Source organism: Pseudorca crassidens, chromosome 14, assembly GCF_039906515.1.
Source record: "Pseudorca crassidens isolate mPseCra1 chromosome 14, mPseCra1.hap1, whole genome shotgun sequence".
In the NCBI taxonomy this organism is placed as follows: Eukaryota; Metazoa; Chordata; class Mammalia; order Artiodactyla; family Delphinidae; genus Pseudorca; species Pseudorca crassidens.
Genome location: NC_090309.1, coordinates 72,548,404 through 72,574,427, shown reverse-complemented (window position 1 = coordinate 72,574,427; position 26,024 = coordinate 72,548,404). Strand labels below are relative to the sequence as shown.

Below are 26,024 nucleotides of genomic sequence, written 5' to 3'. Positions count from 1 at the left end.
TCAATGAAAACTATGAGGGAAATTAGAAAGGTTCCTTATTCTTTTGCCTGAGCTGATTTTCATTCTCAGAATTAGTTAGCCAGGAAATTTCTGACTTCTTTGAGGGAGCACGAAGCTCAGCTCCTTAGACTATAAATCAAGAAGAGATGCAGTACTCACCCAATCCTCACGCTCTTCCAAGGCTCCTGGCCACCAATTCTTGCTCAGGGAGCCTAATCCCTAAGCCGTAAGACTTGAGGATCTCAGTTAAACTTAGCATAAATCTTCCTGGGCTATCAGCTAGTAGTGTCTGTTTAACATTCTGTTGCTATATTCACCATGGAAATTTTTAATAACTTGGACAATTGCCCTTACTGATAATAAATAAGCTGTCCTGCCAGCGTTAAGAAAACTCTCTTCCTAGAGACCAAGGGGCTGGGATAGAGTGCTCAGAAATCATCTGCTGGATGAGGAGACACTCTGTGATACAATGCACAATTATCAGGCATCCCTCCTACAGAATAAGCCTATTAAACATAGTTGGGAGGTAGGAGAAGCCAACAGTCTAAGGCTTTAGAGATAGGTAAACGCCTAAAAGTAGTAACGCCACTTGGTCATACTGGGAAAACTATGTGAAATGCTATGAAGTATAATACTTAAAACAGTCCTTTTCAAGGATATATATTTTATTTTATTATTTTTTTTTAATTAATTAATTTAATTTATTTATTTTTGGCTGTATTGGGTCTTCGTTGCTGCACGCGGGGTTTCTCTAGTTGCGGCGAGCGGGGGCTACTCTTCGTTGCGGTGTGTGGGCTTCTCACTGCGGTGGCTTCTCTTCTTGAAGAGCACGGGCTCTAGGCGCACGGGCTTCAGTAGTTGTGGCTCGCGGGCTCTAGAGCACAGGCTCAGTAGTTGTGGCGCACGGGCTTAGTTGCTCCGTGGCATGTGGGATCTTCCCAGACAAGGGCTCAAACCCGTGTCCCCTGCACTGGCAGGTGGATTCTTAACCACTGCACCATCAGGGAAGCCCCAAGGATATATATTTTAAAGTTGATTATTAATTTATTTTTCGGTTATCATGGAGAATAAGAGCTTCCCATGAAGCCATGGCATGTTAAGGGCAAAACTAAGATCAAAATTTAAGGTTCCAGCCTCTCTCATGTGTTTAAGTTTATAAAAATTATAGTTTTCTCTCTAAGAATAAGAATCTCAGGTTGTTTGGCACAGAGACTCTGCTGCTATGTAAAGGGGATTATTTAAACTTTACCTGCCATTCTCCTTGCAGAATGGTGGCAGGTGTGGGCATGGACTGGGCAGGTGGCTTTGGGCCTGAATGTAATGGCACTTTGTTTGGTATTAACTCTTTTAAAGGGTTAACTTTGCTATAGTTAGTGGTTATAGTGGTTATCAAATGTTTTTCCACCATAATCCACTGAGGGATCAGTCATATTCCCATATTAACAGTAGTTTCCAGGGAAAGAGGTATTTGGGTCTATTATAATACATATAATTATTATAATACACAGAGGTATACATAGTTTGGTAAAAGTCTCTCAGGTGACAATAACCCAATACCACTGTTGAAAATCACTGGTTTAAATAATCAACAATGATAGGTTTTGGGGAACAGATGAAGATGCAACATGTAAAGATGTAACAAGGTGATGGTGTCAAAGCCCCCAGATAAGACAAAGTGTGTTGACCAATCCTAAACTTTGAATGTCGACAGAAACATTTCATTATTTAGGCAAGAATGAACAGTAAGAGTTTGCATCAAATACCTCTGTGAATACACATCTTTGGGACCGCACATTTCTCTGAGGTTTATACACTCTTTAAGTGTAACCTAAAGGAAGGGAACTCCACTCTAAAGAATTTCTGACTATATCTTTAGGTAAGTGCCTAGGTTTGGCAAGGCTCCTTCTCTTTTAGAAGCCAGTGCTTTAGCAATTATTTAAACTCCGCCAAACATAGCTGGTAGCTTCTCAAGAAAAACCCCACATGCAGAGCTTTTTCCAGCTGGCAACCCCAGGTTACAGAGCTCTCCCTCCCTTTGATCAGCCCTTGGCCACCCGCCTGCTGCTGCTCTACCACTGACCGTGCACAGTGCTGCAGACGGGCCACAAAGGAGGCTATCAGCGCATGCTCATCGGCCAGGTGACTGGGTATATCCTGGCTATACTGTAACCTAGGAACAACGGAGGCAAAGACAGCAAGCGTGACACAGACACAAGCAAGAAATGAACATGGATTAAAATGGGCAAACGTCAAAGAAAAACAGAAAAGAAAATCAAGATAAGGAAAACAATAAAAAACCACAATGCATAATGGAATGTGGTGCTAGACCATAGGGAATACATCACACAAATCCTTTAAACAAAACCAATCCCTTAGAAGAGAGCTTTGGCGGACTGACACTACAGCCCTTGAGAGGGAGAAGCCAGGGAGGAGCCACCAAAGCACCTGGCCCACCAGTTCTGGGCTCTGCAATGGATGCACTTTTTAGGAAATGCCTTCTGGCAGGAAAACTGAGGGAGAGTGGTTCCATTTAATCACTAAGTGGCCCCTTAATGCTTCCATAGCTTTTGTCGACATGTAAGAGTTTTCAGTGTTACCTCATAATACCAGTTAAGCCTTTTTATTTCTATAAGGACACTGCCTTTAGCATCATTCTATTTTCTCCCATAAAACTGGTACTTAAACCAAACTTGTTAGGATCGTATTTAATTGTAAGACAATGTTGCATAGAATCTGAGTGAGGCTCTCTCTTATAGATATATGGAAGGTCCTTAAGCACATGATCTTTTTTTTTTTAACTTTCTACTACAGAAGTATTAAAATATGTGCAAAAATAGAAAGAGTAATCTAATGACTACCCTTCATGTACCCATCAGCAAAGTTCAACAAAAATGAACGTTGTCAACTTGTTTAATTTATTCTTCCTTCTCCCAACGTTTTGTGCAGGAGGAGGTGGCTAGAGTAATCCCAGACAATTTATTATTTCACCTGGGAATACTTGAGCCTGTACATCTATCAGATACAGAAGGAATTTATACAACCTGAACACCATTATCACACCTAAAAAAAAAAAATCACAAAAATTCTTTAATATCTTAGTCCATCTGAAAATTTCCGCAAATCTTAAAAAAAATGCCCTTTTACAGTTAAAGTCAAGATCCAAACAAGGTCTGCACTTTGCACTTGGTTGATATGTTTCTTTTATGTCTGTGTTTGATTATACGTTTCTGTTTTTAATCTATAACAGTTCTTCCTTTTCCCTGTTTCTTCCAAGTCATCTACGTGTGAATAAAACAGGTTACCTTGTAGCATACCCTACATTTTGAAGGCGTCATTTAATTTGTTTCTCTAGTCCCTGTGGGGTCAGATCTAGATGTTGACTGAAGTTTTTGCTTTTGTTTTGTTATTGAGAAGGGGCTAGAATCCATCATATGCAATATGATGCACTTATAAATCAAACAGGAGGCACATAACGGAATGGAATGTAAATACTGATCAGTGGATTCAGATGTTCTCCATTTGTAATGGAGAGATTCACATCTCTCCATTACAAAATCCTCCATCAACTTTTCACCTAATAATTTTAGCATTTACTAATAGTTCTTGCCTAAATACATTATTTCATGAGGGGTTGCAAAATGTTGACTTTCCGATTTTATCATCTGTTGCTCATTTATTAATTTCTTCTATTGTTTATTGTGAAATACTCTCATTCAGGAAAGGTAAAACCAAATGGTTGATATTTCTTATTATTTAACGACAACAACAGAAAAACAAGTTAGTGCCTTAGGAGGTTTTTTTTTTTTTTGTATAATTATGAACTCATAGATTTTTATGTATCTGATGTGTTTCAATCCATTGCAATCATCTTTTTGGTGTTCAAACTGTCCTAACTGTGGCCAGTGGGAACCCCTGGAAGCAGGCTCTGGTGTTCTTCTGACATATCCATTAAAGCTTATTAGCTTCCTTGTTTGTACAATAAGATGCCCCAATCTCATCTTGTATATGCTGCTCCGCACTTGGAATCAACCATTCTTCCCAGGATCCCAGGTTCCCTTTACTGAGAAAGAGCGCTCAGAGGCCACAGGCAGGGTACTAGAGTGCTTATGGTTCTTGGGGTGTCACTGCTTCCAGGTCTTTTCAGTGGATAAAGCTAGGAAATTTTTATATTTTAGAGAGAATAAAACTAAGTTCTCTCACCACTTTCAGATGTCATTCCATTTTCTAGCTTGCATTATTTTTATTGAGAACTCATTGGAAAACTTTATCCTTGTTCCCCTGTATGTAACGTCTTTTTTTCTCTAGCGGCTTTTAGTATTTTCTCTTTATCATTGTGATTTTTTTTTGCGATTTGATTGTGATGTGTCTTGGTGTGTTTTTCTCTGTGTTTATCCTGCGTACTTATAGTTTGTTGAGCATCTTGTATCTGTGGGTTTATAGTTTTCATCAAAGATGTAAAAATTTATTTGCAAATTTGGAAAAAATTATTTCCTTGAATAATTCTTCTCTTCCCCCTCTGTTAGACTGTTTGACATTGTCCCAAAGGTCACTGAGGCTCTGTTCGTTTTTCAGCCATTTTTCTCTCTGTGCTTCATTTTGGATAGTTTGTATTGCTATGTCTTTAAGTTCAGTGAACTTTTATTCTGCAATTTCTAATCTACTGTTAAGTCTATCCATTGAATTTTTCATTTCAGGTATAATCCTTTTCAACTCTATAAGTTCTCTTTTTATTTTAAAAGTTTTGATGGAAGTAGACTATATGTGCAGAAAGTTCCAGTAACATTTAAACTTGGTTCTTTTTTATTTCTCACATTTTCTCCACATTATGTTGATATTTTCTTTTATATTTTTGATACTTATCATGGCTGCTTTAAAGTCCATGTCTGCCAGTTGTATCACGTCTGTTATTTCTGGCTCTGTTTATATTGACTAATTCTCTCCTGGTTACGGTCATACTTTCCTGCTTCTTCTTATGTCTTCTAATTTTTCACTGGATGGTGCAAATCCTGAGTATTACGTTGCTGAACATCTGGATTTTGTTGTCTTCCTTGAAAGAATCCGGCAGTCATTTAATTTCCTTGTGAACAGCTTGATCCTTGTGAGGCCTGGGTTTAAGCTTCATTAGCGCAGAACTCGAGTAACCTTTATTTAGGGCCAATTTCACCCTGCTCCTAAGATGTGGTCTTCCTGGGGTCTTTACTGAATGCCTCAAGTGTTCAATGATATCTCTCTACTCTGGTTGGTTGGAACTCAAACAACTATGTGAGCTCAGGTAGTTGTTGCACTTTCAAAACTCCAGGAGTTGTTCTTTCCCAGGTAGTTGTTCTTTGCTGGTCTTGTGAAATCTCATTCTACGCAAATACAGCTTAGTTTTCAGCCAAAGACTCAAGAGATCTGTCTTCAGATTTATTGAGCTCTTTCTCTGCACAATTCCTCCTCTCTGGTGTTTTGCTCAGCAAATTCCGGCCTCCCTAAACTCCAATCTCTACCTTCTTACTCTCAGCAAGACTGCCTTGCTCTGCTTGTATTCCGCACTATAGTTTGGCAAATGTGTTCTAGCAGAAAACCTGGGCAATCATAGGGCTCTCTCATTTGTTTCCCTTCCCTCAGGAATCAGTCCCATGCTACTTACTAATTCCTGAAAACAGTTGTTTCTTATATTCAGACCAGTTTTCTAGTAGTTTATAGCGGGAGAGCTACTCTGTTACCAGTTAGTTCACCATGATCAGGGTGGAAGTTCTCGCTGTAGTAACTTATTTTTATCATACTTTTGTAAAGTATCAATCCACTTCAAACTAGAAATTGAAACAAAACAAAACTGCGTCTTTATGGCAGATAGATTGAGAAGTAGGCTCTATCACCCTGCACACCATTACAGAGGCTTTAGCTTTTACTGTGGTATTAGAAGTTACTGGAAGGTTTTGAGCAGAAGTGAGGTATGATATATTTTAATAGGATCATCTGCTCTAGGAACAATGAAGTGCCAGAGGGCAAGGGAAGAAGCAGGCAATTTGAAGCCTACTGGACATTCCAGATGAAAGACAAGAGTTGCTAGGAAATAGGAGTAGCAGCAGAAGTGATAATAAATAGAAAGATCTTGGATAGGTTTTGACAGTGATTTTGGATAGATCTGATCTAATAATCTGACAGTTTAGATGGGGGAAGAATCAAGGGTTCTGACCAAGCAACTAGGAGAATGGGATTGCCATTCACTGAGATGGGGAAGATTATGGAAGAAGTACATTTGGTGGCAGAAGATACAGAACTCAGTTTAAAACATGCTAATTATGAAATATGTATTAAATATCCAAAGAAGATACTGATTAGGAGGAAGATATGCGAGGGAAAAAGGGAAAAGCTCAGGGAAAAGTCTGGGCCAGAAAAATAAATTTGGGAGTTACCTGTATGCAGATGTTACTGAAAGCCACGAGTATGGATGAGATCACCTACAGTGAGTGAACACAGACAGAAAAGAGAAGTGGCCCTTCTGGTATGCTAACATTTACAGGTCAAAGAGGTATGGAAAAACCAGCAAAGGAGGCCAAGAAGGAATAGGAGGAAAACCAGAACACAGTATCTGGAGGCAAGTGCAGAAAGTGTTTCACATAGAAGGGAGTGATCATCTACATCAAATGCCACTGATAGGTCAAGCCAGATAAGTCCTGAGAATTCACCACTGGATTTAGCATGTGGAAGTCACTGGTCTCCTTGACAGGAGTGGTTTTGGTAGAGTAATGGGCAGTGAAAATCTGACCAGGGTGTGTTCCAAAGGAAATGGGAGAAGAGAAACTGGAAACATTTACTACGGAGGCAACAGTCCATTAAACTCCATTTTAGTGTTATATGAAGACTGCTATTCAGAACTACTGTTGTTTGCCAGATAATTAGGGATGGAAGCCAAAATGAGAAGCATTAACAATAGCTGCCTATGGTAAATAAGGAATTTACATGTCCATGAATTTTCTGACAATTTTGTTTGGGGCATGGATGTTATATCATTCTACTCACATTCAAAACCGTACCTGTTTTCCCAGATTTACTTTTTGAATTTAAACTCTTTCCTTTTTTGATTATGCATATATGCATAAAATGTGTTGCAATGTGTACATGCAACACATATACAACCCCCAACTTACAAACAGATTTTGCTTTAGAAATCTGTTTTTCTAAAGCAGAGTCAATAGTTTGGAATAGTTTGGAACCCCATAAAATAATAAAAATAATAATTGTTCTATTTCTAAGCTGTTAAACATTAATTCAATCCATAAAAGTAGGTGATTTTCATGCCTGAGTATACAACAGTTTGAATAGCACTTCTGATGGAAATTGGACATTTGAGTCAATGTTTGGAGTACCTACTAGGCATCAGTACTGTGCCAGGAGATGAGGACACCACAGCAAGCAAAACCCAGACATGGCTGCTGCTTTCTTGATGCTAACAGTCAAGCAGAAAAGAGATGATCACAAAAATAAGTAAAATTGCAAATGTAATGAGGGTTACAATGAGAAGGACACTGTTTTCCTATGAGAAGACATAATAGTAGGATTTTACCCAATTAGGGAGATCAGCAAAAGCAAGGATGAGTAGAATGAACCAGACTTAGAGAGAGGAGTGACAATGAAATGAACACGTTTCTCCCCGGGTACCCTAAAGAGCGTTCTTTCCCTCACAAGGCATCCCCCAACTCTAAACCAATGGTAAAAATGAGCACAGTTGCGGCCAGAGGGTCCTGATGGGACTGGTAGGGTCAAAGGCAGCATTTCTTTTTTTTTTTTTAAATAAATTTATTTATTATTATTTTATTGTTGGCTGTGTTGGGTCTTCGTTGCTGTGTGCGGGCTTCTCATTGCGGTGGTTTCTCTTGTTGCAGAGCAAGGGCTCTAGGTGCGCGGGCTTCAGTAGTTGTGGCTCGCGGGCTCAGGAGTTGTGGCTCACGGGCTCTAGAGCGCAGGCTCAGTAGTCGTGGTGCACGGGCTTAGTTGCTCCATGGTATGTGGGATCTTCCCGGACCAGGGCTCGAACCCATGCCCCCTGCATTGGCAGGCGGATTCTCAACCACTGCGCCACCAGGGAAGTCCCAAAGGCAGCATTTCTAAAAGTGCGTTTCCCCAGATTTCTTCCTTCAGAACTCTCAAGCTTTTACTGAATCAAATTATCTGGGAACGAGGCCTGGGAATCTGCATTTGAAATGAGCTGCCAGTGCTCCAGGTGCACACTGCAGCGTGAGAACTGCTCTCCAAGATGATGGGGGCTTTGGAGCCTAGGTGATAATCTCCAGTGGTAGCAAGAGAGGGCGCATTTGGCCAAGGTTAAGAGCACACCTGTGGGGACAGGCAGCAAGGGGAAGGGATCTGAGGTGGGGGAGGTCGGAATGAAGGGTAAGCAGCGGTGGGACAAGGTCAGAGGCAGTACAAGCATGCGAGAGGCAGTGTGCAGCCCTGGTAGCGGAATTATTTACTAAGTAGGAGGCAGCAGAGCGTAGCAACTGAGAGCACAGGCTTCGGAGTCAGGCAGTCTTGGGTTTGATCCAAACTCTGATACTTATTAGCTGTGTGAGTTTGAACATTAACCTCTCTATGTCTTAGTCCTCTCATCTGTAAAATAATAATAATATAAAATCTGCCTCATGAAATTTACTTTAGAGAGTGTTGGGAGGATTAAATAAGATAACATAGTCATCATTACCAACAAAGTACCTGTGACCCATCAGGTAATTTTATAGGTCTTCTTTTGTTTGTTCTCAGAACAATCTTCCATAAAAGGTATTGCTGTAATCCTCACAATTTTATATTCCAGCCCTGACCTCTCCCTGGAGCTCTAGAATCATGTATTTGATGCCTGTTCAACATCTCCCCTTGCATGCCTAACAGGCATCTATCTCAAACCCAACATGTTCAAAATAGAACTCTTGATTCTCCTCACCCTACTTCCTCACCTGCCACTCCCCCAGACTGGCCAGTTTAAATAAAAAGCATCCCCATTTACCCAGTCATCAAGCCAAAAGCTGAGTCGTCATCTTAATTTCTCTTTTCCTCATGCTCCACATCTAAACTCTTAACAAGTCCTGCTGGCCCTACTTTCAAAATAGCTCCCCAGGGACTTCCCTGGTGGCGCAGTGGTTGAGAATCCGCCTGCCAATGCAGGGGACACGGGTTCAAGCCCTGGTCCAGGAAGATCTCACATGCTGCGGAGCAACTAAGCCCGTGCGCCACAACTACTAAGTCTGTGCTCTAGAGCCTGCGTGCCACAAGCACTGAAGCCCGTGTGCCTAGAGCCTGTGCTCCGCAACAAGAGAAGCCACCGCAATGAGAAGCCCACGTACTGCAATGAATAGTAGCCCCTGCTCGCCGCAATTAGAGAAAGCCTGCCCGCAACAACGAAGACCCAACGCAGTCAAAAATAAACAAACCAGTAAATAAATATACAAAACAGATCCCCAAACCGGCCACTCTCACCACCTCCGCTGCTGCCATAATTTCTCATCTGGAATTTCTCACCCAGTGCCGCTTGGTCTACTCCAAGAGCCTCTTAACTGGTCTCTCTTCTTCCACTCTTGTCCTCTACAGCTGAGCCTCCACACTGTGGAGATTTATTAGCAACAAATCAGTTCGGAGGGGTGATGAAGATGTTCTAAAATCGGTTGTGGTAATGGCTGCACAACCCTGTGGATACACTAAAAACCACTAAATGGTACACTTTAAATGGATGAGCTGTATAATATATGACTAATACCCCAATAATCTGCGTAAAAAATAAATCAACGATTCTGAAACTGCCACACACGCTACTAGAACTGACCGAATAAGTAAACAGATGGTGACTGATGGAGTCAGCCTTCTCAGTGTTAAAGAGGGAAGTTACAGCTAACCAAGAGGGGACAGCTGGAGTGAGCCAGGTGCTACTGCATTAGAACCTGCTACTCCAGGATAACTCATGTCCTTTATTTCTCAGCCCTCAATGAAACAAGCAGGCAATATTATAAGATGCTACGTGCTTGAAATAACTGAAGAAGAAAATCCCTTTCCTAGCAGAAGAAGTGCTAATAAGAGGCAAGCAGCAAGATCTGGAGCAAAGGAATAGGTTCCTGGATAAAGCCTGGTGAGTCCTTGCCCTCAGGGAGCTAAGAGTCTAGAAAGGCGTGGAACAAACAGGTAATTACAACAGTGGGATATGTACAAGGTGTTACAGATCACAGAAGATGAACACTTAATCTAGTTTTAGGATTTAGGGAAGGCTTCCTGGAGGGGTTGAAGCTAAGTTAAGAAGGCAGAATTAGATGACAAGGAGAGGGGAATAACAGGAAAAAGGATGGGAAGCACCAAGGCGGAAGCAGCATATGCAGAAACCCGCTTGGGGAACTGTGAGTGATTAAGTAATTCTGAGTGTAGATGCCAAGTAGAAAGAGTGGAATAGGTACGGCTGGAGAGGCTAGCAAGGGTCAGCTCAGAAATGAAGAATGTGGGCTTTATCCTGCAGAACTGCACTGCCACTAGCCACATGTGGCTGTTTAAATTCAAATTAATTCAAATTAAAACTAAAAATTCACTGTGTTGCCCCAGTCACATTTCAACTGTTCAATACCCACATATGGCTAATGGCTACCATACCAGTGAGCACAAAACATATCCATGCTCTTGGACAGCACTGCAGAAAGGAAGAGCCACTGGAGATTTTTATCCAGGAGAGATACTCAGACCTATCTGAGTATATACACATACTCAGACCTGCATTTCAGAAAAATCCCTTTGGTTGCAAAGACAAGACTGGATTGGTGGGGAGTACACTGGAGGTTTCCTAATAAGATCCAGGAAAAGGTAAGACCTTTTACTACAGCACTGATTGTTTTAAATGTCTGCTTATTAAAAGAAGTTGAAATATTTTAATGGTTTGATGTTAAAAGGAATAAAAAAAACATGTACGTCTCAGCCAGATCAGCACAGGAATCTGAGCATTGCTATAGGAATTTCTCCATCATGTGCGCAAGTTCATGGAGCATCCCATCATTAGAAAGCAGCGCACTGCAAGTCAGCTGAGAGAGAGAGAGAGAGAGGGAGGGAGGGAGGCAGGGAGGGAGGGGGAGAGGGAGAGGGAGAGGGGGAGGGAGAGGGAGAGGGAGAGGGGGAGGGAGAGGGAGAGGGAGAGGGAGAGGGAGAGGGGGAGGGGAGGGGGAGGGGGAGGGGGAGGGAGAGGGAGAGAGAGAGAGAGAGGCTGTGTTTGTGTGTGTAAGTTCTACTGGTCATTTGTTGGATCTCAGGACTGGTCTGCCCTTTGCTAGCATGAAACCAAGGTAGCTGGAAGGAAGTATCTGGATGACAAGAACTCATGCTGTGGTCTGGTTCCCTGGTGTCCCACAGGCACCTCTAACTCAACATAACTCTGCTATCTTCCTCCCAAAATCTTCCTCCTGTGTTTTAACCAAAGGTACCTAACTCAAGCCAGAAGGAGCACCCCAGCATCCGAAATCTACAGAGCCTGTCTTCACTCCCAGGATCCCTCAGGCCTCTCAATCCAAGCATGACAACACTCAACTCACCATCTTCCTCTGCAAGCCTGTCCTTTCTTCCCCTCTGCTTTGCTGACAGTCCATAATAGACGTGATTCTCGCTCACATTTAGGACCTCAAGCCTCAGTCCAAAGAGAGGAGGAAACTATTCAAATTAAGGTTTTGAAGTATGGAATTGGAAATAAGCTTTTAGTCCGTACTGACCTGAGTTAGAACTGCTGAAGGGTTTACCTTAAATGCTTGAATGGAAATGGAATTTAATCCCAGCCCAGAAGCAGTTGAAAATTGGCAGGCTGCCCAGGCCATCAGACAAACTTTGGAAATCTGCCAACACTGAGACCCTGCAGTTCCATAAGATTATGTGTTAATTTTCAATTACTCTGCTTTTCTGTCTTTCCAAAAAAAAAAAAAGATTGGAGGAAAAAAATAATTCCTGAGTTGCCTTGGAGAGGTTCTCACGAAGAATTCACACAAGGTAGTTGTTTCATGGCCACGCTGAAAACCTCATTAGTTCTTGCTTTTCAACCAAACTCTATTCTTCTGATTTCACAGAAAGAAAGACAATCAGTGGCCTGAGTCCACATATGAATAGTTTCTGCCTTGACCGATTTCATTTTGCCTCTTTTCTCAGTTTCCCCACACCTCTGCTGTTTTGTCTGAAAGAGCAGCGTGCTGTGGCTCCTGTCACTCCACTGTTTTCTGCAGATAACAAGATAAACCTTTTACCTTGGCACCCAGGCAAAAAGCCATTTTAACAACCCGCCTCTTAACTTGGTCATGTTTCTACAGCTCAGAAACAGTACTTATATTGTAGCATCTTCTGGTCTTTAAAAACTGCTTTTCCTTCTTGTGAAGTATGTATTAAAGTAAAAAAGCTCTAATAAAATCTTGCCTTTACTTAAGATTCCTCACAATTGGTGGCTTACTCAGGGTCTGTGGCTCTCATATTTACCTGTTACCACCCAAAGACGGTGTTATGTCCCAACACAATCACCTTCATAAACTGAACAGAATAGAAAGAATTATTTAACCCTTGAGAAAAATAAAAATGAGGTGGTAGAGGAAAAAAGGTCTCCTGAAACAAATCTATGCAAATGGAAGTGTGATGTAATATAATTTTCTGTCAGAAACCACCTGAAAAAGAAGCTTATACCTACATGTCTCCTCAGCAACTCTACCTTCTCTGGGGGCAGCAGACCCCCCCGCTATTTTGTGAACTGGCCCCCACCCATTCAACCATGTTATTCTAGGCAGGACCACTAAACAGAAAACCCCAGGGTGGGTAACATGATCCAAGACGGATCAAAAGGAACTTTCACTGAAAGTTTTCAAATTGGATCCACATAGGGTAATGAGGTTACAAAATGTGAACACATGGGTCTCTTGGCTTTGTTCCCTGCTGCGTGAAAAGGTAGTTACCTTAGGGAAGAAGGAGCAGATGTGTAGTAGAGAGGAGCAAGGAGCATGGGCAGGGGGTGGGTTGGGGGGAAACACCTACACGAGTTAGAGTTCCCCTTGCTCTGTCACCCGGGAGGCCCAGCCGCATATCCCCTGCTTTGCCCACAGTCTGGTTACAAAAACAAAAAATCTTCTCGTTTTCCCTAAGCCAATTCACACTGAGCTTCTGTTACTTAACAGCCAAGAGTTCTGACCAAAATAGAAGCTAATACTAGGAGTGGGGTATAACACTGATTGGAACTAGCTAAGTCAAGTTGAGGTGTCGATGGTAGCAAAACTCTCCATCCCAGGGAGGGAATAACATCAATCTTTGCTATACGGCTACAGAGCAAAGCCACTGGTTAAATTGTAATCTCTGGGATCCTGGGACTTAGACCTTGTGCCCCTTCTGGCTGGAGTCCCAGGCACTTTGAGAGGAATAACAGGATGCAGTAGTGATTTCTTGAAGTCTTTAATATGATATTGCAAGGAAAAGAGATGCGTTGTCTGGAAGCCAGTTGCCTCAGCCCACCAAGGTGAGATAATTAAGACAACTAGGGTTTTTATGGGGGTTGTATTATTCCAGAAACCACAAACATAAATCTCAACTCTGGCAGGTTGGGTAGCGGTAGAGGCCCAGTTATGTATGCAATCTGAGACTGAGACTGTAAGTGCTTCTTAAACAGACTATCAGCTGTTGTTCTGTATCCCTCCCTCAGAGCCTTCTAATTCCCGGGTGGGCTTTCCTCTCGGTTTCTCTGTTGGCTTAGGTTTTAATTCTCTCCAGTGTGGAAAATCAGTTATCACTCATCCATCTGCTTTGCTGCTTCCAAAATGTTGCTATTGTCTCCTTGTCCATTTTTCTCTGTTGTTGGTTTCTACTAAAGAAAATGTCTCGACTGTCACTTTCATGGTGTTTTAGGAGGAAACAGGCAAATGTGGCTTAATATGCCATGTTTTCTGTTACTTCCTTTTCCTCCCTTCTCTAAAATGCAATTGTCCTATTTTCAGATTTCTACTTTTGTAGAGCTATGAGTTGTAGAGATGTGTGAGTTCTTAAAACTTATAATTTGGTCCATGGTAGAAGGGGTTAATGAATCACAAAAGCTGTACCTAGACCTGATCCCGACAAATGGACATGACCTAGATATCGGGGACCCAGTGCTGTCTGCAGGAGGTGGATAAGACTCCTGGGAAAGGCAAGTATACATCTGCAGTCGTACTGCTGCATTGTCTGAGGAGGAAAGCTCTGGAAGTGGAAACGTGCATGGGAAGGGGTATGTGTGTGTGCATGTACACACTTGTGCACACATCTGTGTGCTTGGTAGCAAAGCAGTGCTCTCCCAACAAATTCTGTTATTTTTCTTTCCCAGGATCTCTCCTGTTCTTGACGGTAGAACCTTCTTTTGGGGAGATGCTCCTCCCCCTGTTCTGATGATACAGGTCTAATGAGTGTGGCTTATCACACATACACAAGGATGGGCAGTAATGCCATCCAGGACAATAAGAATCCTTTCTTGGAGTTTTCTAATCCTAGGGAGGAAAAGCACAACCTCTTGAGTGACAAGGCTGTAGATGTGAGTGAAGCCATTGGCATCTTGAGAGGTGGCTGTTCTGTAGGAGAAGGGAATGAAGACAACACACTGAGAGAAGCCAAGAGATGGAGAAGCCACAGGTGGACATCCTGGTGGCAGTTCAGTTGCTTTGTGATCTATGGACACTTCTGCCCTTCCCTTCTGCTTTTGCCTTTGTCTTGTGGGTTTGTGCCTTTTATTTTCTTCTTTTTTTTTTTTTTATTGTGGTAAGAACACACACAATCTACTCTCTTAACAAATTTTTAAGTGTATGTTAGAGTATTTTTAAGTATAAGCACAAGGTTGTACACCAAATCTTTGGAACTTTTTCACTGTGCTTAACTGGGTTTGTACTTTTAAAAGTTAGATTTTAATACCTGAAGTTAAAAGAGTTAAAACTACTATACCAATCAAATGTACCAAGCCAAAAGTTTCATACTGGAGGTTTTTGTTGCTGCCAACCTTGTACGAAATGCCCACAGAATTGTAAACACTTTTATCTGTATAAATAATTAAAGCCAAAGCTTTAGAAGACATTAAAAACATTAGCATCATTTTTCATATTGGTCTGAATATAAGGTACGACTTAAATAGTACAATAGTACAGAGAATAATAACATAATCACACTCTGAACCCTGGGGAAGAAGAGGGACAGAAGCAAGCCTTGCAGGAAGTCGGAAAATGGAGGGGCATTTTAAGTCTCTGTTTTAAAGTGTTCAAAGTTTGTTTGTTTTTATGTGTACTATTCTGATTCTTTAACAGAAAGCAAATTTCCAGAAACTACTCAGTCTAAGACAAAGATGAAATTTCTTTTCTACTGTAGAAATGTCAATAAAAATATTACAGGGGGCAAATCCCTAGAGTGGAACATTTCAGGAACATAATTTACAGTTTCTCACATGATTGCCAGCATCTTTGCCATTTATAAGGTTTTCTTCTGTACAAAGTAACCATTACATTTGATATCATCTTTTATTTGGACTAATCAAGTATTGTTTTTCACCAATGGGGTTATCACTATTTTTTAAAAAAATATTTATTTATTTATTTATTTGATTGCACCAGGTCTTAGTTGCGGCAGGTGGGCTCCTTAGTTGCAGCTTGCTGGCTCCTTAGCTGTGGCACGTGGGCTCCTTAGTTGCAGCAGGTGGGCTTCTTTAGTTGCGGCTCCAGGGTTCCTTAGTTGCAGCTTGCCGGCTCCTTAGCTGCAGCACATGGGCTCCTTAGTTGCGGCAGGTGGCCTCCCTTAGTTGCGGCTCCAGGGCTCCTTAGCTGCAGCTTGCCAGCTCTTAGTTGTGGCAGGTGGGCTCCTTTGTTGCAGCTCACTGGTTCCTTAGTTGTGGCACATGGGCTCCTTAGTTATAGCATGTGAGCTCTTAGTTGTGGCATGCATGTGGGATCTAGTTCCCTGACCAGGGATTGAACCTGGGCCCCCTGCATTGGGAGCATGGAGTCTTATCCACTGTGCCACCAGGGAAGTCCCGGGTTATCACTAGTTTTAAATGCACAGCTTATCGAAAAGTTAGAACCTGGAGCTCTTTACTTTTTCCTGCATTTTTATTACTGTGCATGTTCTTGTCTGATTCAGTGATTTATGTCTTATGCTGAGTTCTAAAGAAAACCTCTTATTTCTGGAGAGTAGCTTTGTGCCCCTTGAGAATTCTCTGCCCCAGCAGAGGAAGGATCTATGACTGGGATGACGTGCTGGGTTCCTGGCTTTCATCAGACTCTGGAGACAAAGGTCTGACGACATTCAGAGGAGAAAATAAAAACTGATGAGTCCTCGAGGAAGTAAATAGGATACTACCTGAAATTTATACCATTTAGAAACTGGGGCTATGAAGAGCCAAGTCTATGAATTACGCAATTCATGTCCATATGTTCTATCATAATCTCATCCTGAAAGTAAATGAAATCTCCAAAAATTCTAAGGACAGTATTGTTAGGACAGGGGCATCACGTCACCACGTAGCCTCTCCTCCAGCAACTACTCTTCTTGGTAAGTTACAGAGCTCCGCCTTTGTTTCGGTCTCCTAAGGGCTTTGGCTACGCTTGGTCCGCTGGTCAGCCCGTGGAGAGTCTGTGACAACCACCTCTAGCATTGACTGGGCCTACCTAGAAAGAGATGCTAGCTGAAATGCTGACTTTAAAATAAAATCTTAACCCAGGCTATACTATATTATCTGAAACAACTTTCAGAAATGGTAGATATTTTGTGACTGACCATTACAGCTGCCCACTGGCTACTGAGCTGGGGCTTCATACAGCAACATCAAGCCTAAAGGTTAGCAGTCCTCCTAGAGAGGAGCTGTGATGACTACTGCTCCCAAGTCCCTTCTTTCAGTCTCCTCAAGCAGTAAAACATCATCCAGAAATATGCACTCCCTCCAACAGCCTCTAGGAGCTACATCCAGCTGTGGTCACTGAATGCATGGTGCCCTTGATCACCATGCACTTAGGGCCCTCAGGGACTCGGGTGACTCAGTGACAAAAGGAGTAAATGAAGAGAACTCAGGTGAAGTGAAACCCTAATACATGGCATTGCTAAAACTAACATAAAACCTACAAGCTGACTTCTTTCAATAATCTACCTTGTCTTCCTAGTTTTGAAACAGAAACATTCCTGAGTTGATATTTAGATTCTAGGTCTGGGTCTGAATGCTATGGGTGTTCAACATAAAAAGTTAAGGCCAGCAAGGGTGGTTGTAAGATCTAGGCAGGTGGGAGAGCTTTAATTGCTTTGGACTCTTTCATAAGCCTCTGTTCTTCCTCGAGAGGGCATGAGCCATAAATTATTCTCTCTTCCCCACCTGTCCTCTCATTACCGTTTACTTCCTAAATAATGACAACAGTTATGTTACATTCTCACATAAACCCCACAACATAGATACTATTATTCTCCTCATTCTACAGATAAACCAACAAAGATAAGGATCTTGTTCAAGGTCAGGTGATAGCCAGGATTCAAATGCAGTCTGGCTCAGAAGTCTGTGCTCAGTACAGACGGTGCTCATACCACTCAATTCTGCCCAAAAGAAGAGGCACAGCTACTGTCCTGCTAGTAGTGTCCCAACAAGTACTCCCAACAAGGCTGCGGACAAGTACTCTCACCTGGTCAGGGTCTCGAGTCTCCATGTGGATAACACTGTATTATCAAGTCACTCTCATTTGTTAAGTCCCTAAATCCTCTATTCCAGGGTGGAGGATTCTTGTAGTTTACTCCTTCACTTCTAAGGCTATTGCCCAAATCTGCTTGATGGTAAGAATCACCTGGAATACTTGTTAAACGTGTAGCTTCCCAGGATCTCAGGATCCACTGGGTCTGATGTGATCTCAGACATGTGTATGTTTAGCAAGTGACCCGGGTGATTCTTCTCATCACTCAAGTTCGGGAAATATTGCCCTAGGAGTTTTACCCAATGGAACAAACATAGTTGATCTTAAGTATTGTAATTATATATATTAAGTCAAAGTATTATTAGTAAATAACATTTCTATAGCTAACTTGATCCAAAGCAATGGGTACGTATGGTTTTCTTCAGGTTTGCAGTACAAAGTGCTTTTCTTCAGGAAGGACTTGGGGAGTGGGTTGGAATGCCTTCATTCTTTTTCGTTTTGTTTTTTTGTTTTTTTTGAGTGATGACTGTTAGAAAGAATTCTTTACTGGTTGTGCCTTGAGGGACTTTCTGCATTGCTCTGGTGACAGAACAGCTTAAATCAGACAGAAAGTAAACCATCTCATACAGATCTTTTAAGTCCTGCCTAAGAGAATTCTGGAGAAGAGTAAACTAAATGAAGAGAAGAAAGGAGGAGACGGTTCTAGCTCCTTGAAGGACCCTAAGGAAACTCCCTGTGTAACTGAGAGGGACTCAGGCTTTTCAGCTTAAATGCTTATGAATTCTATGTGGAATGATTTAGAATGTAAGGAATTAGCTCAATTTACAGAGTCCAATCAGGAAGCAGAAATGATCTTTGACGCTTCAAGAACTCTAATGCAAAACTGTTGAAATTCGTGCTCATCAAAATATTGTTTGATGTTAAAAAAAAAGAGCTCAAACATGCCTAATCTGCTTTGACACTATGTTCACTGCTTGTCACAAATGGAGAGCTTCCACCTCAGGCACCACTCCAAAGCAGCCTCCTTCAGTTGCTATATTTATAAGTTAGTAGGGAAAAAAAGGAAGATAAAAAGTCGAAAATAATATAAAAAGACAGTCAAAGGAGGGGAGGAAAGCCAGTCCTTTCTGCCCTGTGGAATGCTCTGCTTCCCAGGCCAGAGGCCAGTACCCAACGGTGAGTGGTAACTGCCGCGCAAGCATCACGTACCTCTTGGTGGGAGTGGGCGCCCCAGAGGACATGTGGCTCACCATGGTGTCATTCACATTCATCAGAGGGCGAGGAGGACTGAAAAGAAAAGACGTTGACATTATATGAATAATTACCAGTGAGACTAGGGGAAACAAATGAAAAAGTGATGAGGGCAAAGGACCAACTATCATTCCTGATAAGCACAGTGGGACCCATAGGGAGTGGGGGTAGAAATTGATACTTTCAGCCTAAGTAAACTCAACAAGAAGGTCCTCTCGCACAAAGCCAAAGGACCCCAGAGCCATGTGCTACCCGGACAGGAGCAACGAACTGTACCCGCACGGCTACAGGGATATAGCTCCAGTGGCTCTTGTTTTACAGTTTTAGCACACAAGAATCTGCATTGTGCATTTCAGTTGTGTACAGGATCGCTAGGTGTGTGGCATCTGTGGTGTGTCACAAAGGTCACAACAGCAACATGCATGTTTTTCCTGAGATTTGGTGAGAGCTCACTGTCTTCCCTAAGATTTAGTTTGTATACTTTTTACCGAAACAATTAAATTGTTAAATACTAAGTTCTTTTATTAATCCTCTACTAGAATCTTAACAATGAGTTCATACCTGTACTCTGATTAGAAGGTTTTCTTTCATAAACTAATCCAAATGTAAATTTGAAGTAAGCATTTTTGATAACTTGTCTTTAGCGGCTGGTTTTCTGGACTCAAGGTCTCTTTCATCCTCTTGTGAGAGTCTTGAATGAACAACTCCAAAATTATCAAAAAGAATCTGTGATTCTGCCTTTCAGCCCTTCTTCAGCCCCTCTCCTTCCCCACCAGGTTCAGTTACAAAGGGCTTCTGTCTTGCACTTGGAACCACATGACTATTGCTAAATACTCCTCCTGGGAAATCTCTCACTTCCTCTCCTAAACTGAAAGAAGTACTTTTCAGAGAAATCTGTCCATCAAGAGCAGAAAAGTGAAACAGAAAAGTCCTTCTCTCATATTTAAGTGTTTGGGAACTACCTCCTGGTTCCTCCTTATCTCTAAGAGCTGAGTTAACTATGAAATTGTTTTTTAGAGGTTATACTCAGCAAGTCCTGGTGAACATTAAGGGGCCAGAACCTTTATTGTTTTTGCAGGTTTCATAGTCCATTCAAACACAGGCTCAAGGGAAAATTTTCAGGTAGATCCAATGTACTTAGAGAAAAGTTTAAGAGGGACGGATGGATGGATCGACCTCTACATCTATCTATCTCTACCCTCCTTTTTAAAAAAAACCAACTTCACTTCTGGGTAGGGAAATATTTTTAATGATTTCTCATTTAATGGAGAGGATCAAAGATGGGAAGTAATTTGCAGGGAATCGATTTAGGTCTCTTGATTTTTAAGCAGTATGCTGTGCTTAAAGCAGACACATTCCTCCCTTTGTGTGACAAAGTAAGACATTCAGAATTGAAATATGCCTTTCTAGGCTAGAATTAAATTCCATGTTATTTATCTCATTACCTACTTTCCAGGCAGCTATCCAATTTTGCCTCCAAACTTTCAAGCCTAAAGGTAGTGCTGTGCTGAGATATAATCAATTAATCAACTGTTTTAGGTTGATTAATAACAGAAGTGAACACAGAAACTAGCTTCATTTTAGCCCCAAATTTATATTTTTGCCTCTGATTCCTTTAAATCCATTGTCCAAAGGGAACAAGGAGACAATGCCTATGAAAGAAACAAATGCAGCATCATAACTTTTCATACAGAAGGCACCAGAAACATTCTGGTCCTGCAAACACAATGGCCTTTGCTTCTTTAATATACTATTATTAGCAACCCATTTCCAAAACAAGATAAGGACATATTCATGTTGATTTCAGAACTTATGTAGTTACCCAGTATATTTCAATATTGAAGATACTACTGCATTCAATTTCCTTTCTGACTTTCTCCGAGGAAAAATGACAATCGGGAAAAAAAAGTTTTTTAATTCCCTAAGCGTGGATCTATGTGATAAAATCCCATGATTTGTAGCATTTTGTTTGGTCTGATGCCACAGAAGTCTTTAATAATTACCTCTATCTCTTGGTAGACATCATGATCAATTATCATCTTTCAGCACACATATCAAAGCCTCTTCTCTAATACTCAAAACCAGACAGTAATGATTACATTGTAAGTTGTAAACTAATCATAACTGCACCCAAATTTCATACCATTTCTGAACTCCTAATGTTTTGTTAGGGAAACAGGTATGAGTTTATAGTCCAAGATGAAAGAGGCATCTGAAAACTTAAAGCGGGTCTTTCCTGCAGAATCTACCACTAGGCCCACAATTCACTGTGAAAGCCGACAGCTTAGATGTGGTCTTAGGAGCTGTAATACACCAAAAATGACTTCTGGCTTAAGAAAAAAAAAGAATGCTTCTAGGTGTGAAGCAGACATTAATGGTACCAGTTACAGAAACTTACGAAGCAGTAGAATTGACACAACTCACCACATCAGTTTTGTTGATCTTTAACATTCAAAACCTGCTGAATATCTTGAACATGTTACCAGATGTTCTATATCTTCCATTGGTGAAGATCTCAGCAAGGTATTTTTAGACACTAATGAGTCCCATGATACCCAAGTGACCACCAACCATCACTTGGTACAGAGATTTGAGAGGTTCCTTTTGTTAATAAGACAGGCCAATTTTTTGGATGAGGAGATAGAAACAGATGAATGATCTAGACAGAAGGTAATTTGCTAGTTAGAAAAGGTGGGTATAAAAAGAAGACTTAGAATTTGTTCTTTTTTTTAAATTTTTTTTTAGAATTTGCTAATTTTTTTTTCTTTCCTATTTTTGGCGGTGCCGTGAGGCTTGTGGGATCTTAGCTCCCTGACCAGGGATTGAACCTGAGCCACTGACAGTGAAAAGCGCTGGACCGCCAGGGAATTCCCAAGAGAATTCCTAACCACTGGACCGCCAGGGAATTCCCAAGAGAATCTGTTAATTCTTAATCAAAAGGAAAGAGGCATGCCTCCTGGGTGCCTACTCATACAAGATAAGTAGGACTATCTTTATCTTAATAACCTAACTATACGTATGTGAACAAACCATCACAATCCAAAGCAATGAGAGCAGCAACACAAGTATACACAAAGTGTTGTGGAGTCACAGATGAAGAGCTGTTACTCCTGCCTGGAAGAAAAAGGGGTATAGTCAGGTGTAAGTGACATTGAGGAGAGAGTTTTCCAGATATAGAAAAAAGCTAAGGGCAACTTAGAAGAAATGGTATGGAAAAAGGCACAAAGATCCAAAAGTACATGGCATATTTGGGTGTAACTTATTTGGCTAGACTCAAAGGCCTTGGGAGGGGAGTAGTTGAAAATGCATCCGGAAAGGGAGATGAGGGCCCGGATGTGAATGACACCTGTTCTATCACAAGCAAAGTTTGGACTTTATACTGTAGGCAGTGGGGGAAGCATTAGAACTTTTTAAGCCAAAGGACGATGTGACTATAGCAGGCTTTTGAAATGATAACTCCAGAAGCTTGTAAAATATTGGTTTTAATCCAGGTGTGCACTGGAATCATCTGGGAAGTTTTTTATATAATGAGAGATCCAAGCTCTACCCTCAATTTAGTGAATCTGAATCTCTAGGGGCAAGAGGATTCTTTTTAATGTACATCCCCATTTAAAAATCATTTATGTGGAGAGGTTTGGAAGGAGGAGGGAATGGAAGCTGGGACTTCAATGAAGAGGTTATGGCAATTGTCCATATCAGTGATTATGAGGGTGGACAGTGGTAGTTAAGATGGGGAACAGACAAAAGGGAAAACACTGTGCAGGTAATATGGATAAGATGTAGTGACAGATTAAGTACACACGGTTAGTGAATAAAGAATAACTGAGATTTTTACCTCGACTACTGGGTAGATAGTGATAACATATCCAAACTTGGGAACACAAGAGTAGGAAACAGGATTTGGTGTTGGACTGGTGGGAGTAGAGAGAATGAGTAGGAAGGCAAGGGTGAACTGATTGCAGTTGTGAAGTCGCTGAATCTGAAGTGGCATTGGTAAGCACAGGTAAATGATATCTTACCTGCTTCCAAGTAGTTGGAATTAAGAGAATGGAACCCAGGTGAGATGTGAAGTTTGAAAATATTTGAGTGTCATCATTTAAATTGTAGCTGTTCATTTGAATACTCTGATCATTATAAAGATGGATTTTAATTTACTTTAAATTAAAAGTAAAATTTAATTTACTTTTAATTAAAAGGAGCGCAGGAGCGGCCCTCCGAGAGGAGTGGGAGAGGAGCAGAGGGTGACTACTCCGCCCACTCGGGCCCAGGGAGCCTGCTAAGCTCCCAGGCTGGTCCCCTGCCCTCCAAAGCGCCCTCCAGGCCCCGTGAGTCCTGAGGGCACAGGAGGGAGGCTGGGGAGATCAGGAGAGAGGGGTCCTCTGGGAGGAGGGGGAGAGGAGTAGAGGGCGTGTGCCCCACCCACTAGGCCCGGGGAGCCTGCTGAGCTCCCAGGATGGTCCTCTGCTCTCCAAGGTCCCCCCACCCCCCCTGCATTGAACCTGGGGGCATAGGAAGAAGGCCAAGGGGAGAACAGGAGAAGCAGGTGGGAGGGGCCCTCCAGGACAGGAAGAGCTGGAGAGGAGAGGAGGGTGTTTGCCCCACCCACTCAAGCCCAGGAAGCCTGCTGGGCTCCCAGGTGAGGTCCCCTGCCCTCTGAGACCAGGGTTGGGGGGCACACCTGGGCCCCTTCTGTTCCTTGAGCCTAAGCCCCACCCCCCATAGCCCCTAGGGCCTTCTCCAGCCCTGCAGGTTCTAAGCATAGGCCCCGCCTACCACCCAAACCTCGCCCTTGCTCAGGCCTTGCCCTGCACAGCCAAGGCCTTTTCCCCGTTTTTTGTTTTCTCTTTTCCCTCGTCCTCTTCTTTGCTATTATGGTACCGTTGTACCTTCAGGTTGTTGATTCATCTATATTTTTATTTTTAAAACTAACATATCTGTTAGTTTCCTAGTCTAATTTTGTTTTTTACTTTGTTATTGTTCTTTCCTTTTTTTGCCACCCCATGTGGCTTGCGGGATCTTGGTTCACGAGCCGGGGGTCGGGCCAAAGCTCCTGCGGTGGGAGCTCCGTGTCGGAACCAGTGGACTAACAGAGAACCTCAGACCCCAGGGAATATTCACCAGCGTGAGGTCTCATGGATGTCCTCATTTCAGCACTAAGACCCAACTCTACCCAACAGCCTACAAACTCCAGTGCTGGAAGCCTCAGGCCAAACAACCAGTAAGACAGGAACACAATCCCACTCATAAAGAAAAAAAAAAAAAAAGAGAGAGACGGCAAAAAAATATGTCACATATGAAGGTGCAGGGTAAAAACCAACAAGACCAAATAAATGAAGAGGAAATAGGCAATCCACCTGAAAAAGAATTCAGAGTAATGATAGTAAAGATGATCCAGAATCTTGGAAATACAATGGAGGCATGGATTGAGAAAATACAAGAAATGTTTAACAAAGATCTAGAAGAACTAAAGAGCAAACAAACAGAGATGAGCAACACAATAACTGAAATGAAAAATACACCAGAAGGAATCAATAACAGAAAAACTGAGGCAGAAGAACGAATAAGTGAGCTGGAAGAAAAAATGGTGGAAATAACTGCCAAGGAACAGAATAAAGAAAAAAGAATGAAAAGAATTGAAGACAATCTTTTTTTTTTTTTTTTTTTTGTGGTACACGGGCTGCTCACCACTGTGGCCTCTCCCATTGCGGAGCACAGGCCCTGGACGCACAGGCCCAGCGGCCACGGCCCACGGGCCCAGCCGCCCCACGGCATGTGGGATCCTCCCGGACCGGGGCACGAACCCGTGTCCCCTGCATCGGCAGGTGGACTCCCAACCACTGTGCCACCAGGGAAGCCCCTGAAGACAATCTTAGAGACCTATGGGACAACACTAAATGCATGAACATTCGAATTACAGGGGTCCCAGAAGAAGAAGAGAAAAGGAAAGGGTCTGAGAAAACATTTGAAGAGATTATGGTGGAAAACTTCCCTAACATGGGAAAGGAAATAGTCACCCAAGTCCAGGAAGCACAGAGAGTCCCATACAGGATAAACCCTAGGAAAAACACACCAAGACACATATTAATCAAACTAACAAAAATTAAATTCAAAGAAAAAATATTAAAATCAGCAAGAGAAAAACAAAAAATAACATATAAAGGAATCCCCATAAGGTTATCAGCTGATTTTTCAGCAGAAACTCTGCAGGCCAGAAGGGAGTGGCAGGATATACTTAAAGTGATGAAAGAGAAAAGCCTACAACCAAGACTTCTCTACCCAGCAAGGATCTCATTCAGATTCAACGGAGAAATCAAAAGCTTTTCAGATAAGCAAAAGCTAAGAGAATTCAACACCACCAAACCAGCTTTACAACAAATGCTAAAGAAATTTCTCTAGGTGGGAAACACAAGAGAAGAAAAGACCCACAAAAACAAACCCAAAACAATTAAGAAAATGGTAATAGGAACATACATATCAATAATAACCTTGAATGTAAATGGATTAAATGCCCCAACTAAAGACACAGACTGGCTGAATGGATACAAAAACAAGACCCATATATATACTGTCTACAAGAGACCCACTTCAGACCTTGCGACATATACAGACTGAAGGTGAAGGGATGGAAAAAGATATTCCATGCAAATGGAAATCAAAAGAAAGCTGGAGTAGCAATACTCGTATCTGATAAAATAGACTTTAAAATAAAGACTATCACAATAGACAAAGGATACTACATAATGATCGAAGGATCAATCCAAGAAGAAGATATAACAATTATAATTGTTTATGCACCCAACATAGGAGCACCTCAATACATAAGGCAAATGCTAACAACCATGAAAGGAGAAATTGACAGTAACACAATAATAGTAGGGGACTTTAACATGCCACTTACACCAATGGACAGATCATCCAAACAGAAAATAAATAAGGAAACACAAGCTTTAAATGACACAATAGACCAGATAGATTTAATTGATATTTATAGAACATTCCACCCAAAAGTGGCAGAATACACTTTCTTCTTAAGTGCACATGGAACATTTTCCAAGACAGATCACATCTTGGGTCACAAACCAAGCCTCGGAAAATTTAAGAAAATTGAAATCGCATCAAGCGTCTTTTCTGACCACAACG

The 26,024-nt window shown here is 41.8% G+C and overlaps 1 protein-coding gene across 16 annotated transcripts in view; it reads right to left on the bottom strand.

Moving 5' to 3' along the window:
- DTNB (dystrobrevin beta) overlaps nt 1-26,024 on the bottom strand; it is a 255,173-nt gene that overhangs the window by 68,097 nt on the left and 161,052 nt on the right. For 12 of the 16 annotated variants that reach the window (XM_067703517.1, XM_067703515.1, XM_067703528.1 and 9 more), the window contains exons 10-11: nt 18,843-18,920; nt 2,081-2,170 (exon numbers count right to left, since the gene is read on the bottom strand). In XM_067703517.1, the coding sequence (XP_067559618.1) occupies nt 2,081-2,170; nt 18,843-18,920 (168 nt within the window). Of the gene's footprint in view, nt 1-2,080; nt 2,171-13,450; nt 16,260-18,842; nt 18,921-26,024 lie in introns of those variants that run through there. The other 4 variants (XR_010934112.1, XM_067703518.1, XM_067703519.1 and 1 more) reach the window with 2 other exon arrangements.